Raw genomic sequence first — 18,337 nt, forward strand, 5'->3', positions numbered from 1 at the left:
GGAAGAGCCTGTGCTACTTTACTGTAAGGCTGTAAATCTGATTTTGGGTGTCTCTTCAAAATGAAAAGTAAGAACAGGTTTTTCCTTTGCAGTTTGAATGATGTCTCTTTAATGGTTTTTATTAGACTTTACATATATGTGGCTCCTAAGATAAACATGCTTAAAATATTACTGAATTACAGAATCCAGTTCAGTCTAGGTGATTTAACTGACTGCTGGAATTGCAACTGGTTTGGGAACTGTGTGTTACAGCTTGTTTGCAGTGTGCCCTGTCATTCCCTTTCTTCCCAGCTCCGCACAGCCCTTCCTTAGCTTTTGGTGGCTAGTTTCTTCCTTCACCTGCTTAAATTTGGACTTGAAGTTCCCTCTGTCTGTGTGGCTAACACCTTTGCCCTAGCGGGGCCTCTTGTCTGCGCTGGACAGTTTGCTCTGAGCAAGAGTTCTTAGGGAAGGGTGGTTCTTCAAGCTCCTATTTGGGAGAGGCAATGACAGTTCTTCCCAGCCCCCTGCTCCTTAGGTATCAGGTACCCACTAGTTGTTCTTTACAGTCGTCTCATCCTAGGGTAAAGCAGATAAAAAGGACGTTCTCCAGGACTTTTGTCTTGGGCTCTAGTCACGTCTTCAGGCTGCTCTTGCTTTTGCTAGCACAGTTTACTCTCTGCAGCATGGGAATTTGATTACCGGTAAGCACTGAAAAACCTGCAGAAGGCCGAGACTGTTACCCTGGGAACTTGTCAGTGGTCTTCTGTCACAGAACAGCTCAGTGAAGACACTACTTATCCACGGAGTTCAGTATGAATCTTTTCTTTAGTAATACTGAAAAAAGCTTTATGGAATCAGATGTTTATTATAGATGGAAAAATGAATAGAAGGCAAGAGCGAGATCCTGTTTTCCTCACTTCTGTTGTCATTTTTAAGAAAGTTGATATCAGTGAATAGATCCAGATTTAGCAGCTGCTTGGAAAATGTCCGGTATGTACTGCTGTTTCCCAAGGGCTGCAATTTAAACAAAGATTTAAACCTTGGTAACACACATACTGTAAGAGTTCAGGCTTTAGGCCTGGTTTACTCATTGCTTGAGTGGTAAGCAATAAATTGGTGGTTTCATTTTACATTCTTCATCTGAAGATGATGGATTTTAGACATCATGCTACATATTTCCATATTAGAATACTTATATACATATTAGAAGGCTTCTCAAGGCTGATGAATTCAAGTAAGAAAAATGACATATTGTAGGATAACAGCGACATTACTTCTTGCAGACAGAACAGTTCAAGAAGCTTGTGCTTGTAACTTTCAAAGAGTTGTATTGAAAGCTGGAGAAAGACTGTAGCCACTCATAGGAGATTGCAAAAGATAAGGAGAATTCATTATTTGTCGTACATTTGTATGCAGAAGCTCAACTGGAATTACCTTGTAAGTGCTATACTGGCACACAATGCCAGAGAATTCCTTCCCTGAAACGTGTTGGGTGCCCCCTCTCATAAGATGAACTAGTTTAGGGCTTTGTGAGATACTGCATGCTATGGTTACAACTCATGGCTGTGGTGGGACAAACAGGTAGGAGATGGATGTTACACAGTCACACACATTATTGCACTTTATGCCTCTAAAACCTCCTTCACCACAACAATTAAGACTGCAGTGATGGCGGCTTTTGGGGTGCTGAGTCAGAGAGGCTTATTGTACACACCTCATTTTCCCTCTGGGTGGGTATGAGATCTAGTTGCTTACTTTTCATATTCCCCATCATTGGTTAGTGATTGAGCATTCACTGTTCTCTCTAAAGTGAAATGCTATAACTTGTTCTTTTCTGTTTTCCTCTTTTATGAAGGAAATCGAAGTAATCAAAGATACCTCATTTACTCATCTCCAACACCAGAGTTTAGCAAGGGAGAAAAATCTTGCTTGTTTTTCAGTATGATGATAATGAAAAAGTAAATGGCTTCCTTCCCCAGCAATGCGAACATTGAGCACGTAGATGTCTGGGCAGCTGCTTAGCTGCTATTTAGAACTTCTGTTAATTGAAAATGGCCTCTCGGTCAATATATGCCACTGTCTCTATTGGGTTACTTGGAACCAGTTTCTACCAACTAAAGGTTCTCTAGAAATGTTTGCTAGTAATTTTCAGGAACTACTAAACTAATGTCATCTTTAGTAAACGCTTTATTAAGGCATTTCCTTTCCCAAATTAAGTAATAAACAATTCATTTTCCCTTTGTTCCACAGCAGGAAGCCTATGATATCAAGATAGAATCTAGGTTTCGCATTAGTTGAGGCTTCAAGTGTGGCTTATAGAAGATAAGATACTGAATTTGCATTAACCGAAATGGACTGCTGTCTATTTAAACAAGTTTTTTATTCTGTCCTTCTCCTTGCTAGTTTCATGCAATGGATACGCTGCATAAACACAACTATGATTTGAGCAGTGCCATCAGTGTTCTAGTGCCACTTGGAGGGCCTGTCTTGTGTAGAGATGAAATGGAAGAGTGGTCAGCATCAGAAGCTAGTTTATTTGAAGAGGCATTGGAAAAGTATGGCAAGGACTTCAATGACATTCGACAAGACTTTGTAAGTACAAAAGTGTACCCTTCTCTGTTACTGTGTTTTTGCATGGGTGAGCGTAGCTTCTTTCTGTAGGTTTGGAAGATTAGCTAGAGGAGAAATCTGTGTAGCTGATGTATGTAATTAACATACATATACATTTTATCTGGATGAAAGTCAATATGCTTTCTTATTTGGTTCTGTTCTTCAGAAAGATGTTGACAGAAGATAATGTGTTTAATGGTTTAGTACCAGGTATGATGTCTCATGCTGATGTGTTTTGATACAGATTTTTACAAGGATTTTACAAGCATCTGAAAAAGTTCCAGCAGCTTTTCAGAACCTTTCCACAATTCCAGTGAAATTCATTAGCAGCTACATGACTGACTCCCCTGAGTGTTTTTGGAAAAGCTGGGGTTTCCTTCTATAGTTAGCAGAGAGAAATTTATATTCAGATAGCTTTTAAAGTGCACTACAGGGAGTTATTTTGACTTACTAGGTATTTTGGCACTTCTGAAAAGTGAAGGAAATGTTTTCCAATATGTTCTAACTACACTGGTTTTGGTACTGAAGTATCAGACTATAGGGCAGCAAAGCTTTAATTTGCTGAATTCTAACACACAGTAATTAAAAGAAATTGATTCTAACACTGCTGGAACTGCTAGTAATTTGTCTGAATTTTCTTGCATGTTTCTTGGAGAGCTTCTTTCTTTCAAGGAAAAACATTTCCTCTGTGGTAATGAGTTCACATTGGGCTTTGTGAAAAGGTTAGGATTTGAGCCAAAGGAATTCCATTATTTAAGACTGAAGTCGATTGAAATATTTTCACAACAACTCATTCTGCTTGACTCTGAGAGCTCAGATTTTTTTTTTCTTTGCAGATGTTACTAGTAATCTTTGTGAGGGGAGAATGGTACTGCATGGTAAATGTAGAAGTCCTTCCAAGATGAGAGTGCAGGACAGTGGGAGGAGGCTTGGCACTGAGCTAAGCTGTCATTTCTTCACTTTCACAGTTCTGAAATGAAACAGATAATTGAATGAAGGTGGGAAGGGAAGGCTATTGTTTTTCTGAAGAACTGACATTTTAACAGGTGTATTATATCTGTGTGTTATTTTTGAGATTCCTAAGGGAGAAAATGTTCGCTACATTCATCACATAAGGTTGAAAATTACATCATGGATGAAATAGCTCTGTTAAGTTCAAGAAAATATCATTGGAAAAGAATATTTTCTAGCCTTTTAGAACTGAAATCTTAATGTAAACTACAATTCCTTATTTCCTCTCATACAGATAAATGGTCCTCAGCTGTAATTGTGCAGTAGTTCAGTAGCTGTGTCTTCTAACTAAATGTTTCCTAATGCATAGTATTTGGCTTTTCAAAATGCCTAAAGCATATGCTACAGATTTTATTGGCTGTTTACAAGTTGAGTCCTAACACAATTTGTGACCAAGGATACCTAAGCTTTGTCTCTGGTATTTATGTGGTTATTTTCCCTATAATTCCTGTGTTATGTTGCATGTAATTCTGCTGATATGCATACATTAAAGCGATACATTGGAGTAATGTGTTGCAGGAACCGCTTATGCATTTGTTATGTTCAAATGGTAGATATTTGAATGAGTCTACTAGAAGCTGTTTAAAATGTACAAATTTTATCTCGCAGAGACTCCTTATACCCTCCCTCTTTCACCGAATCTTCTTCCCAAAATGCAGATATTTTTCCTTGCCCTCCTCCCAAGTGGGATACATGCATAGATCTAGAGAGAGGGTTGCGTAGCCTACTGAGGCACATTAATGATGAGTCAGAGTGCAGCAGAAATGGATTTGGGGCACTAATTAATTATAGTCTCATTTAATTAGAACAGGGATGTTGTCTATCCTTAGTCACTTTTTTTTACCTTTGGAAAAGTGGCATGTTGTTTTTAAAACATCAGTAGAAGAACATCTATTTTGCATAGCAATTTATGTGGTATTGGTAACAGTGCACACAGTCTTGATCTAATTCTAGGTTATTTAAAATCTTTCAATTATATAATCTTTGTGTAATCTTCAGAGATCTTAATTTCGCTAGAGTGAAATTTATGTCTCCTCATTTGCTATGTAGCATTCTAAAAGAATAGAGATTTGAAAACAAAATGGTTGGTTTTAAGTAAACATCTAAAGTAGTCCTTCAAGATTTAGGTCATGGATATATGAAAAGTTTCTGCAAAGTGAGGTAGGTATAAATATGTAGCACTTAAGCAATGATTCTTCATGAGAATACATTTATCTGTTATCACCCTTCTCTTCAGTGGCTAGTTGTTGAAAAGTAAGTACTCTGACACATGATGTAAGAGCATGGACACAGAGGCTCAGGCACTGGTGGTGTACATGCTAACTTGATCAAGTGTCCACGTAGGTTCTAATGATAAAATCAAACCCTGTGGTACTTGGCATTGAACTTGAACCAAAGCAGTCACGCAGTGGTGCCACAGTACAGGCAAGACTGTCATGTTGCGTGGCAGAAGGTGGTTGGTAGCAGTCTCCTGAAGCAGGGTTGTGTAGTTCTTGCTTGAGTCATTATATGCCAGAGGGGTCCCCGTTTCTGAATCGGCCCAGACTTGCAAGGCATGGCAGCTGCAATTGCAGCCATTACATGCTAGTTCTCTAAAGGGCAGGTTCATTTACTTTTCCAGCAATTAGTGAGAACTGGGACTATTTGACATTCAGTGTGCAGCTCAAGCGTTAAGCTATAAACATTAAATATTAGTGAGCAAGACAATCATTATCAATTAAATGGTGTAAGGGAGTTTACCTTTTTTTTTTAATTGACAGGAGAAGCTCATTTGTTGTCAAATTACCAGTCTAGCCTTTGAATAATCTTTTTCATCAGCTGTTGACTCATCACCTGTTATAGGAGCTCATTTGTTGAGGTTCTGCTGTCTTTAAGAACCTATGTGAATCCTAATCAACCTAAACTTTTAAAGTTAATTGAATTTACTTGATGTACTTGAATTACTTCGCATCCCAGGGTAGTAGAATGGAAGAACACTGAGTATTTTATGTTCTCCAAATAAAACTATTTTCCTAATGGCAAGAGACAGCTATTAGGCTTGTTAAGTCTTAGTTTTTCATTATCCACAGTTTTCACAAATTTATAACTGTTACATCTCAAATATGCCAGGAAAGGCCTTGGGAATCAGACTTGAGCCATTTATAGAAAACAGGAGCAACTGGTTTCCAACTTCAGAAAACGGTGGAAACATGCCTTAAAGTTAACATGTTCATTTTAAGATACTTTATATTCCTAAATTTTTTCCTGCTGGTCCAATTTGAGTGGTCAATTTTTACTGTGAAGAAGCTAAAGAACCTGAAAATTCCCTCTACCTGTTTCTGTACTGCCGACACCTCTTTGCTAATTTTCTCCTACAAAAATGTCACACAGATGGTCACTTTTACTTCTTTCAATTAGTGTTTAATAGAATTTTGTAATGGAAGTACATTATTCTATGGCTGTTCACAGCTTCTCTGGCAGTTCAGAGCAACTCTGGAAAATTCTCGTTCCTCTACAGGGTTTTGTCATTTAAGTGCATAGGTAAACAGAATATAGGATATTCGTACTCAGTCTGTCAAACAGGTTTTCTGAGTTGTGAATCAAAGTCTAAAAGGATCATGGTTATCCAGTCCAAGCACCTTAAATATCTTTAATTGTAGGATGCCTACTGAGTGAATGAGCATACTGGTGTCACAGTTATAGTTAAAACAGATTAAAGTATTTTCTAGAGAAATATCAAACATAATCTGTAGCATGAATGTGGTAGTAAGTGTTCAGCAAGGAAAACAAATACAGAGAAGCTAAAATGTACTGGCTGACAGTGGCAGGTAGTTGGGGTGGCAGTGTTTCATCTGGATGCCAGGAAGCATATGGACCTAGAGACTGAGAAAGCAGCTGATCTGTCACCTCATACCAAATACGTGTTCCCATCACTGGCCTTTTCTTGGGCAGATTTCTCTTGAGGCATAATTTACCCGAGAAAGTAAAAGGATTTTAGTAAACCGAATTGTGTTGTTAACTATTGCAACATCAGCTTATGCATTTGTTACGCTGCTACATGTTAAATGCAAATAGACAAAACAGCTCTTGTTTGGACCAGGGATTTACCCCCTGTGGTACACTGCCTCAAAAAGATTTCACAGCTGAGTCTAGACGTAGTCTGAGCCCTACTTGGCAACAGCTGAAAACATCAGTGTGTTATCAACATTCTTCTGGTACTAAATCCAAAACACAGCACTATGCTAGCTACTGTGAAGAAAATTAACTCTATCCCAGCCGAAACCAGGACACAAGTTGTCAAGGTTTTTATTATTTGTTTCTCAAAGCAGTACTGGCTCTGTAATACCTACCGCTATGTTTAAGAATAGGGGTAACAATTTGACCATGACATTCTCTAGCATCTATAGCTCTGAGAAACAAATACATTGACCAGTATCGAACATACCAGCAATGGAAAGAGAAGACAGATTTACCTGCTAAGTGTTTGACAGGCAGTTCGATCTGCTCGTATGTCAAGCAGTTCTTTGAGCAGGTAGGCTGGCTGTTCAATTTGGACTTGTACTACAGTGGAAGAATACATATTTTGGAAATGTATTTTCTCTTTGAACAGGAAATTGTAAGCCTAAGAAGGCCACTAAAATTTTCACTTTTTTGTAATGCTTTAAGTATTAAAGGAAATTTGTATTGCCTAATTGCACATGTCTGAGAAAACTTTTGTCTTGTTCTGATGCATGAGAACAGTGGAGCATATAGGTGTTGACTGAACAAGCTTGCATATGTTCAAAGGCAACTGAACTGCATTTAAAAAAGCAGCCTACTCGTGAAAGACTAAGATTTGCAGCCACCGAGCTGCTAGCTAGGTACAAAATCAAAAGCATTCCTTAGGGATGAAATTTGCACAGCTGCAACATTGGAAAGATAGAATTTAAATTTTGGGTTAGAAGCAATATTTAGGTGTGATCAATCTGTCTTGCTCTCCATCACTACAACCCTCATGGAATAACATTTACTCCGCAGGAGGGCCAGAGCATGACCAGTGGGTTTGTGTCTCATCAAAGCATATAGCTCAGAGACAGCAGTTTTACTTCAAAGCAATATCATGTTCTGTGCACTGGGCCAAACAACTGCACTGCAGAAGAAGCTGTTAAAGATGTGAATAAGCAGAAAAGATTCTGCCCCAACTTCAGATGCTGATGGCCATAGTCCACAGATGAAAGCAGTGCCTTCTGGTACTAAATCCAAAACACAGCACTATGCTAGCTACTGTGAAGAAAATTAACTCTATCCCAGCCGAAACCAGGACATTTCTAGAGAAATATCAAACATAATCTGTAGCATGAATGTGGTAGTAAGTGTTCAGCAAGGAAAACAAATACAGAGAAGCTAAAATGTACTGGCTGACAGTGGCAGGTAGTTGGGGTGGCAGTGTTTCATCTGGATGCCAGGAAGCATATGGACCTAGAGACTGAGAAAGCAGCTGATCTGTCACCTCATACCAAATACGTGTTCCCATCACTGGCCTTTTCTTGGGCAGATTTCTCTTGAGGCATAATTTACCCGAGAAAGTAAAAGGATTTTAGTAAACCGAATTGTGTTGTTAACTATTGCAACATCAGCTTATGCATTTGTTACGCTGCTACATGTTAAATGCAAATAGACAAAACAGCTCTTGTTTGGACCAGGGATTTACCCCCTGTGGTACACTGCCTCAAAAAGATTTCACAGCTGAGTCTAGACTTGAATCCCAGCTCCAGAAAGGCAGAGGTGGGAGCTAGACTCCATTCCTCTAAGTATCTGCAAGCAAGCAGCTTGAAAAACTGGCTGTGAGCTCCTGCAAGCTGGGAGAGGCAGCTTGGTACAGTGCTCCTCTGTTGCTTTTAGAAACGTAATTAGAAGTTCAGGAACCTATTATTTTGGCTTAGGACATGGAGAAAGCCCCAAAGTGGAATGAATAAGGTTGGAAGGATAATGTTTCCACATATCTATTTTCTGGGACTTTTTAAAAATCATCCTTATTTCTGGAGAGTTGAGAATATTGGCGTTAATGCATGCCTGTAGGAAAACACATGCAGATAATAATAGCATGTTTCCAGGTTGTGAAGAAAAATTGCATGAACTCTGTAAGAGAATTACTAATTTAAATGAGAGAAAGAATTTATGGACTTAAATAGGTGATTTGGTAGTAATTAAAAATGGCTGCTGAATTCTTAATTTTCTCCTCTAAACTTAGGCTAATACATTTGCACTTTACCAATTAACATGTGCACCGAAATCATGATGGTCATCACTTGCTCTGAGTTTGCACAGAGGTTTTTGTGAAATATTAGTTGTCAGTATCCCTCTGTTGCTCAAGGTAGCATTTGTCCCCAGCATGCTTTTGTTTCTTGTTTAATGGTCAAGAGTATGTAGAGGTTTATGCAAAACTAGTGGCATTGTATGAGCACCTGAGTTCTTACGGGACTTGAAAAACCTGTGAACCAAGTACGATAACCATTGTATTTTTTTAAGAGTAAAATTATCATGAGACTCGAACACGGTCTTGTCAAGATGATTTATTTTAGTCCTGATGTTGTTCTCCATCTGATACACTTTATAATAGAGATACTACCTTCTGTGTTTCCTGATGGAAATCTGGATTCTGTTTTGATCATTTTGTTTAACCATATGGCTTAAACAGAATAAATTACATTTGGATGTGGATGTGTGATATTGTTGTAATTCTGCATCTTTAACTGTAAGGAAAGTTTGTGTATTATTAATAGGAATATGTATTTATTTGCATATGGATTTTAATGTAGGTATTTAATACATTCATATTTTAGTATTCATGTATCAACTGTACTTGATTTTAATATGTGTTTAATAAGATGTGTACATTGCAATTTCTTGGTATCACTATAATTTGTAACAAATGTTTTTCAGCTCCCATGGAAGTCGCTGACTAGCATCATCGAGTATTATTACATGTGGAAAACCACTGACAGATACGTGCAGCAGGTAATTTAATGGCTATTTCAGCATGAACCAGTCAACCATGTTCTTAAAAAATCTGAACTTGTTAAAGCACAAAAATCTGTTTGTATTCTTAAAAAGAAGTATGGTGGGAGGTCTATGATAATATCTTAGCCTATAGACCAGTGGATTTGTGCTGTTCACAGGGTGCATGGTCAAATCATCTGATGCCTACTGTACATCACATAGCTGTGAAGAGCTTTTTAAGCCGTTTCTATTGTATGCTGGTTTATAGCAATGTGATTCCTGGTTCTTACTGCAGTATGGGATAAGAAGGAAATGGGCTGCAGGGCAAATGCTTTAGGCTGTGAAGGAAAAGGAATATACGTTGTGTTAAAGGTGGCTGCTAATGTTATGAACCTTTTATTGATATTCCATGATAGAACATTACTTTGGCATTACCAGGATTTAAAAACAAAATTGAGAACATTCTGCTCATGGTGGATGTGATTGTCCTTCTGATTGAGTGTTCAGTTGTTTGGGTTGCTCTGGAGCAGAAACATAAGACTGTATTGGGTACCTACACTGGGATATTTTAAGCAGGTTTAGGCAACATATCAGTGTTAGTGCTTTTTATATATTGCACTCTATATAGATTTACTCCTCGATTTAGATATACAGAATATTTTAAAATACGATATTTTAATGTATGACTTAACATCTAAGTCTGTAGCTCCTTTACTTGCTGCCTAATTGGTGGTGATGTACGTACAGCGTGTTGAAAGTAAATTCTATGCTGTAATGATTACAGCTGTGCTGTTAGATGGATCTTTGGAATTCCGGATTTTGTTACAGTGTGTCAGAAGGACGATTGCTTCAGGTTGTTCTGGTTTATTTGAAAGTGTTTCTATGTCACCTTTTTTGGGTATGGAAAGTAAGGGAAAAGTCTTCTACCGTGTAGTAGTCTTGGACTATGCTAGGACCTTTTGGTTCTATGGATGCTACAAATAGAAAATAATACGCTGTGTATAAAGGCATGTTTTTCTGGGTTTGTCTCCATTTATTTCACTTTTAACACTTTTTTTGCACTGTTAGTCTTTACCTAGAAAGGTATTGCCAGCAGAGGTTTGCTGTGCTCTTTGTCAGCTCTTAAGGATTAGGCAACAGATGATCTTGAAGGATCAGATAAAAAGATTTTATTGATACTGAAAGCCATGGAGTAAGGATAAATTGAAGTGCAAATTGACTTTTGTCAACGCTCTTAGGTTGCTCAGAGACTGATGTTGTTTCCTGTGAAATTTTTCTGAAATACTTGCTCTGGGATGGTTGGTGAAAGGCTGAGACTCCCTTTCTAAAGTTCTTCAGGGCTTCGTTATGATTCTGTTGCTGCGATGATCCAGGTGTGTGATGGTGTGTCCAGTTTGTATATCCTTCCACAGGATGAGGTTTTTACCATCACATATAAGAAAAACACATAGGCTTTATGGTTATCTACAACTCGAATAACTCTTATAAATGCCTGTGTTTTACTTGTAACTAAGTAAACTCAAAACATCCTAATTCAGAACATGGCAATACATCACAGGATTTAATGCTTTAGACAACTTTTTTCAAGGTCATGCATGATCATGAATAACAAAACCAGTGTAGGCCAAATAGCTCATTTCTGTCTGGGTTAACATTTCTGTAATCCGTCCTAATGAGAGATCAGAACTTCATCCTGCCCTTGTTTAGTTTGTTCTGGAATGGTAAAAATAATACAGTTCAGTAAAAACGGTATCTGTAGGGGTTTTTTTTCCCCACCAGAACAAGCTGTGATAATTGAATGCATTTCAGGGAGAAAATATGTTCAGTAAGAAAGTGGCAATTTCAGAGTCATTCTTCTCTAAATATCATGCTTGAGGGGTAGGGCAGCTTGGGGGAACGGGAAGACAAAAAGGTCAATGTACATACTTGAATCTTACGCATAAAGTACAGTCCGGAATTCTAGATTGGTGTGATGTAGTATGAAAATTTGCTCTTTAATTATCTTTATTTCATTGTGTGAATTGGCTGCGTTGTGTCAGGCATAAAAAAAGGTTTCCTTGCCGTAATTGCTACTAAATGTTATTCTCGCTTGGTAGCTAAAGGCGGTGATTTAATGACAGTGGAGATACTGCTGCCACCTTGCCTTCAGAGCATGTTCCCTTCACGTCAAGGTGAAGGGAAATAGATATGTTAAAGTTCTCAGTCTGTGCTGAACCTGTCTAGCAAAATTAATTCAGGCCTTGGTTAATCATTCTTGGTGATAAGGGTACTTTTCATGACCACTACATTAGACAGTGTTTGAGGAAGGCCAGGTGGCTCATTCCATTGAATGAAATGTGTTCTCAGTATTTGTGGTGGTGTCCTTAAAAGTCCGATTCAATGCAAAAAGATTTTTACTGAGACTTTGCGACAGAAAAAGGGAGAACATATGTAAGGATAACAAAATTACTGTACTACAACAATATATTATGTTTCCCTCTCATTTATTTATTTCCACCGTTGAAAACAGTCCTAAGGTAGGGAAATGATCATTTCGTGGGATATTTGTCAGTTGATATTCATACCACAAGTTCCTAAAAAGAAATAACATTCAGTTTCAAGGGTGGTTGACTAACAGTATAAGAGCCCAGGTGAAGAGCTGGGTTACTGTAGCTTGCCCTCCCCTACAATGCGGTCTGTAAGACTTGTTTGAAATAATTACTCTTTAAGATGTAAATGTTTTTTTCAGGAAAAGCATCAGCTTGCTTTGCACATTGCTCTGGTGACTTTATTCCCCCTATTGTTACAAACTGGTGCTTTCTGTCTTGTCTAAATGTTTTCAACTGCAACTTCCAGCCTTTACAGTTTACCAGTTTTCATCCTCTAAATTTCAACAAGCAGAGGCTTTGTCTCAGAAATTGCAACTGTTTGTTGGTGGTTTTGTTTCTGAGTCCTTTCTTCTCTCTCGGTACTTAAAAGTTGATGGGTCAGTGTGAATTCAAGCTGTGATATTTTCCGTTGCTTTTAGAGAGCAACGTTAACCATAGTTTTAGTGAATAAAAATATAGCTTGTACTGAAATGGCATTGTGTGATTATTTGGTAGAAGGCAGTATATGATTCACTGCAGTAAATAAAGGAGGAAAGCAATTGCTAAAATCGCATTCCTTACAGCCCCCATGCCAGTATTAAAAGCGTGCTAAAATTTAATTAATGTGTATAGTCAGTTCTCACTGCCACTGGGGCTTAATACAGCTTCCCACAAATGCCTTTACGTTTTGACAGTGCTTCAAGGCTCCTTTCCTCATTTCTTTCCCATTGTTGTGTTCTTCTCTTTTGCTGTGATGATCTTGCTAGGTGTGCAGTGAGATTTATTCGTTCGCTTTGTAGAACGGGGCTAGTTTGTTATGAACCTCTGCGAAACGCGTGTTACCTGCCGACTTGCCGTCTCGCGTGCTTTCGCAGTTTGAAAACAAATTCTGTATCATTGGGGTGTATTATGAAAAGGAAAAAGAGACAGTCGTGGCAAGCCTGTGGCCTGAAGCTATGAAGCGGAAAGAGTTCACCATGGAGAGCTCTTCTGCTGGGGCTGTGAAATGTTCTCAGATTAAAAACTATCAGTTTATGAGACTTGGGGCGTGCTGCTGCTGTTCTTCCTCCTTGCTCTTGTGAAAACGGACTGAAGCAGGCAGTGCATGCTGTGTTGGCAATTCTGCTGCGGGCCTGTTGAAGGTAGCGCAGTGTTGCCAAGCCTGGTGCTGGGGAAAGACCACAGCTGCACCAGGTCTGTCGATGGAAGTCACTTCTCTAGCTCCGAACACAAGCAGGCCTCTGTGAACAGCAAAAACCTGTTAAAAAAAAAAAAAAAAAAAAAAAAAGCCTATCTTGGGAATCAATGGAAAAGGGCTCTCGTATTTCATGGGAATTAAACTGTGGTGGCATGGATTGCCTAGGAGTCTATTTGTCATAGAGGGCTCCTCAAAGATGCAGTTTTTGTAAATGAGAGCTATGGTGATGGACAGCACAGGGGCAACTTCCTGAAATGGAGAAGAGCAGTGGTTTACATGAGGAGGCTGCTTGACCAGTAAAGCTGATCAACCCTGTAACTCACCTCATGGCTCAGGCAAGAGACTCTCGGAACAGAGTCTTTTGATGATACTTTTCTCAAGGTGGGAATACCTTCCTGCATCGTGAGCCTTGCAGAGATTGGATATCAGAAAACAGGAGTATAGCAGAGAAGAGAATTAGCTGTTGGAGGAGAAATGGAGGACTGAATTTTAAACACCTGATAAAGAAAGGGGAAATCTTGAGAGGCAGGCAGGTAGTGTTGATTTATTATTGCTGGATATCCATATCCCCCCTTGCTTTTTTCCTCCTCTCTAATTTAATGGACTGTGTTTCAACTCCTTTTCTCTTTTTTTTTTTTTAATTTTTATTTCAATTTCCCCAAGTGAACAGAAGTAATGTCTTGAGTACAGGAAGAGCAGGGAAGTAATTTTTTTTTCCTTCATCTTTTACATACAGATAAATGTTTCAGATAAACAGTAGCCATCTGAACTCTGTATTTCTTGTGCCATTGCTGAAAAAATTGTTGTCTTAGTTACTTGTATAATACATGGCAATAACTAAAACTTCTCAACATTTTAGGAGTTAGTAATACTACCCTGAGTGCAACATGTTTTGAGTTTGTTGCAAGTATGAAGAAAGTAGTAATTTAGTAAATTCACAGCATGTCTTGATAGTAGCATAGCTGTCCTGCTGCTGCCATGCTCCCGAGCTGCAGGTTTAATGGCAGTTAGCGGAAGCAGATGCTGAGTTATTTCTAACACTCGGTGGACTTTACTGTTCCACTTCCTTACGCTGCTGATAATCAAGACTGGCCTCAGGCTTGACAGAGCACGCAGGAAATACTGAGTGACGGGACTGATGAGGAACTCATCGCGTGCAATTTTCACTCATTTAGTTTCGACTTACTCTGCAATGAGGGTTAGCCACAATGTCGTACGTGTTTTATGTAGATGTAATTTATGTAAATGGCAATTGTGGTTTTTACAGTTCTGTTGTCATATGTGAAGCCCATGAGTGGAGGACAGTATACTATCATTTCAAACCAATAATTAAGATAGAGAAGTCATTTTTCATGGTTTCCATCTTGTAGATTTCTACACTTGTTTTGGAGGCTCTTGTGGAATCACAAAACAGAAAGAAATAATTTAAAGATGGATTGTGTGCAGTTTTACGAAATCTCGTGCTTGAATATAATAAAATATTTTAATGTGTTAATTTTTCAACTAGAAACGTCTGAAAGCGGCTGAAGCAGAAAGTAAATTGAAACAAGTATACATCCCCACCTAGTGAGTATAACAATAAAGTCTTTTTTTTGAATAATGTACAGGTAAAATTGAAACAGTATCGTGCGTGCTGTTTTCTTAGTCATCTCCTTAATAGTTACTTCCTTAGTATTTGTTAGATACAAACAGAATACACAGAGATATAATCAGCAAATGCCACAGACTCTTTGTCCTAAGTGAAACCTTCATGAGCCCGTTGTCTTTGACCTGCAAACTGCCTGTGCTGGAGCGGTGGGAAGCTTTAAAAAGGTGATCAAGTGCTATGTGGACTGCTCACATGCAAGATTGGCCTTGCTATTCAAAAAGCAGTTTTTCCAGAATAATCGCTTCTGAATCCCTGTAGCACAGTACTTCATATTTGTGTAAATGCAATATTTCAAAATAGAAGTACTTGTTAATGTAGTTACATAAAATCAGACACTTTCCCATTACAGTTATATCTTGTGGATACAGTCTGTTCTTCAGCTAGAGACAAGAGATGTTCTGGCTGTAAATTAAAGGTAGCACATAGCCCAAAATCTTTTATCTTTGAACAAGTCTTATTAATGAAATCTCTTTTCTTCTCAGGTGTTCTTAATCTGTTTTGTTTGGGGTTTTTTTTTTTTTTAGATTTAAGTTCAATGCTATATCTGCTTTTGTTAACATGTAGTTTACAGAAACAAGATACAATCTGTCTCTTTCATATTCATAATTTCCTCAAGATTATGAGAAGAGAAAGGATTACAGATGACATTCTTTTAAGCTTTCTATGGGTATATTCAGTTTACATGCATTTGAATTTCCCATTGTTGTGAGTGTTTGTGTAACAGAAGACTAGAATACCAAATGTAATACCTTTGAAAATCCACTGATGTGTTTTTGATGACTTGTAGAAGTTGCATACAATAGAGCCTCATTTCCATATTTCATACAGACTTTTCTCTTAACCAGATTTAATAATACAAACAGCAGGCTGTTAAATTCAGTCTTCTAATCTCATCTCTGAAGTAATGTGGTGAGTTTTAAAGCTCAAGTCTCTGATAAATGGCGCCTTTTAAAAAAAGCTGAACGCTCTAGGAGGAGCGTTTCCTAACCCTGTTGGGGAAGTGGCTGCTTTAGGAAAGCTGTGAGACGCTCAGTCTTTACATAATGCTTTTTCACTTTCATTTCCTTGGTCCATGTGGACAGTTCAGGGCTCCTGCCAATATGTTCGCAGTAGGGACTAGTTGTACTGGATGACAAAACCTGTTTTGAAATGTAGGATTTTTGCCTTTATCTTTCTTACTGTCTTTTACCTCCATGTCAAGACCAAGTCCATAGTCAGAGGGTGGTAGGACTTCTCAACTCTTTGATCACTGTGCAATCTGGGGCACACGTGGGCAAATGGATTGCTAGCACTCTGTTTCAAGACTGATTTATTGTATTTGAAATCTGAGTAGAATTGATTCTCGGAGCTGAATACCTTTTTGAACTTGATAATAACGTGTATTTCCTGTAAAAGCAAGGTTCTGTCCTCAATACCAGAGAGTCCCTTTCAATTCATGGCCTCTCTGGAAGGTAACTAAGCAACATATCATAATGTGGGAGACTTAATCATCTCTCGATCCCTCCTCTTGTACCTTGAGCCCAAGGTACTTAATAAAAGAGTATCTGGAAATTGTAAAAGTGTCTCTCACTGGGTATAGTGAAAAAGGAGAAGGCAGGAGACAGGCTTGCTGGCATTTGGAGTAGAGGCTTGATACAGCAAAGGTTTCTTCATTAAGTCATTTTAACTAATCTTGAGTATATTTTACGCTACCTGAAGTAACGAATAATCATCTTAGGAATCAATGTATCCAGCTTTGCATTGCATTGAGAGTATAGCTTGTCAAAGGGGTAATTAACACCCACAAATTTGGAGCTTTGGGAATATTGTACTTAAGCTGGTGAGGAGTATATTAATTCTCTCTGGATTAACTGACCTTTAAAATCCTACTTCACTGAAGTATTAGTAGGTAAAATAATCACAATAATAATAATATAATGATATAACAAAACAAAAAAAATTCAAAACCAGTTCTTCAGCCTTCACAGAAAGAAAGTAGTTTAGGACAGAACCCAGACAGAACAGCTCGATGTTCTGTGGGTGAGCTTTGCCAGGGTTGTAGGGCGTTCACGTTTATGCAGATGGCAGGAAGGTACGTACTTCTGTTTGAGATAGGAGGCAGCAGACCCTCTTCTAGGGTGGACAGCTTTGTAGTATTACAGGCAGCATTCCTACTCTTACTTGTTCTACTTCACCCAAAGTCCAGCCTCACCTTGCAAAGCCCTAACTGTTGACTGGAACCCCCTTGTGAAATTCTGTACTGTGTCAGGCTTTTGTTAATGCTTGACCCTGCGACTTGGTCCTTTGCAAGTTTCCCAAGAAACTTAGACCATGTGAGAGCATTTTGCAAAGGTCTGTAAATTTGAGTATCAAAGCACAGCGAGTCTCTTACAGTGCTGAAAATACTAGAGGAGTATAAAAATTAGTTTGTTGTTTAGAGCAGATTTTATTGATGTTATCACCACACATCAGAATTTCAGAATTAGATTGTTTTTGTTCTGACTAACCAGCTAGTAAAATAACTTTTTGTTACTGTATTTTATTTAAAGCAATAAACCAAATCCCAATCAAATATCTAGCAACAATGGGAAACCTGCTGCAGTCAATGGAGCAATGGGAGCCTCTTACCAGGCACAGGCCTCACTAATAGGTCGGGCTTGTGAAAGCTGCTATAGTAAGTAAATTTATTTTTTTTTAATAATTCAGGAGTTTGAGCTAATCAATATGCGCTGGTTTTTAAAAACAAATGTGTGTTCTCTTGTTTGCGTGCTGTAGAGGGTCATTTTCAATGACTTGTGTGGGGCAGAAATAACTTGTAAGCTAGAGCTGCCTTCAATGTATTGGTTAAATGTCAATATTCAAATCCACTTTATGATTTTTTCTTTTAAATTCAGAAAGTGCAGAAAAATATAGTAGCATAATGTGATGGCACTGATATGTTGTTCCTTTACCTTCAGAATACTAGATTCAAATTTATTTTTGGTTGTCCTGTAAGAGGGGGGGAGGGGTTCCCCCTACTCTGTTATTGTTGGGGAGTAGGGGGAGGGCATGTTGAGGTGGTTTTTTCTAGTGTTCTGTGTGTTTCTTATGGTCCTTGCTGGACTTCTTGAAATAGCAGCTTTTAACATAGGTTATTTGCGAGAAGATGTAATAAAATAATCCAGAACTGGAAAGACTTGAAGAGACCTACCATATGAGAGTTCTTTATTTATCATTGCTATGGCTGCCTGTCTCTTAAACACCAATTAAATTAAAACCATATTTTGTATATACAAAGTTCCAGTTAAATACTTTGTTGTTTTTCAAATCACATTTTTTAAAGAATAGTTTTATTGTGAAAGATTACAAAAAGAAAAGAAAAAAGGTTAAATTAGTGTTTCCTGC

General features: G+C 38.2%; 1 protein-coding gene across 1 annotated transcript in view; it reads left to right on the plus strand.

The window, feature by feature from the left end:
• Positions 1–18,337, plus strand: part of MTA3 (metastasis associated 1 family member 3) — a gene marked incomplete at its 5' end in the record, with an annotated part of 141,979 nt that overhangs the window by 69,590 nt on the left and 54,052 nt on the right. Inside the window, 4 exons of the mRNA XM_035897006.1 lie at positions 2,386–2,574; positions 9,505–9,579; positions 14,834–14,892; positions 17,503–17,627. Coding sequence (XP_035752899.1) covers positions 2,386–2,574; positions 9,505–9,579; positions 14,834–14,892; positions 17,503–17,627 — 448 coding nt within the window. The remainder of the gene's footprint in view (positions 1–2,385; positions 2,575–9,504; positions 9,580–14,833; positions 14,893–17,502; positions 17,628–18,337) is intronic.

Source organism: Egretta garzetta, unplaced genomic scaffold (assembly GCF_000687185.1).
Source record: "Egretta garzetta isolate BGI_Z169 unplaced genomic scaffold, ASM68718v1 scaffold166, whole genome shotgun sequence".
Taxonomy (NCBI): domain Eukaryota; kingdom Metazoa; phylum Chordata; class Aves; order Pelecaniformes; family Ardeidae; genus Egretta; species Egretta garzetta.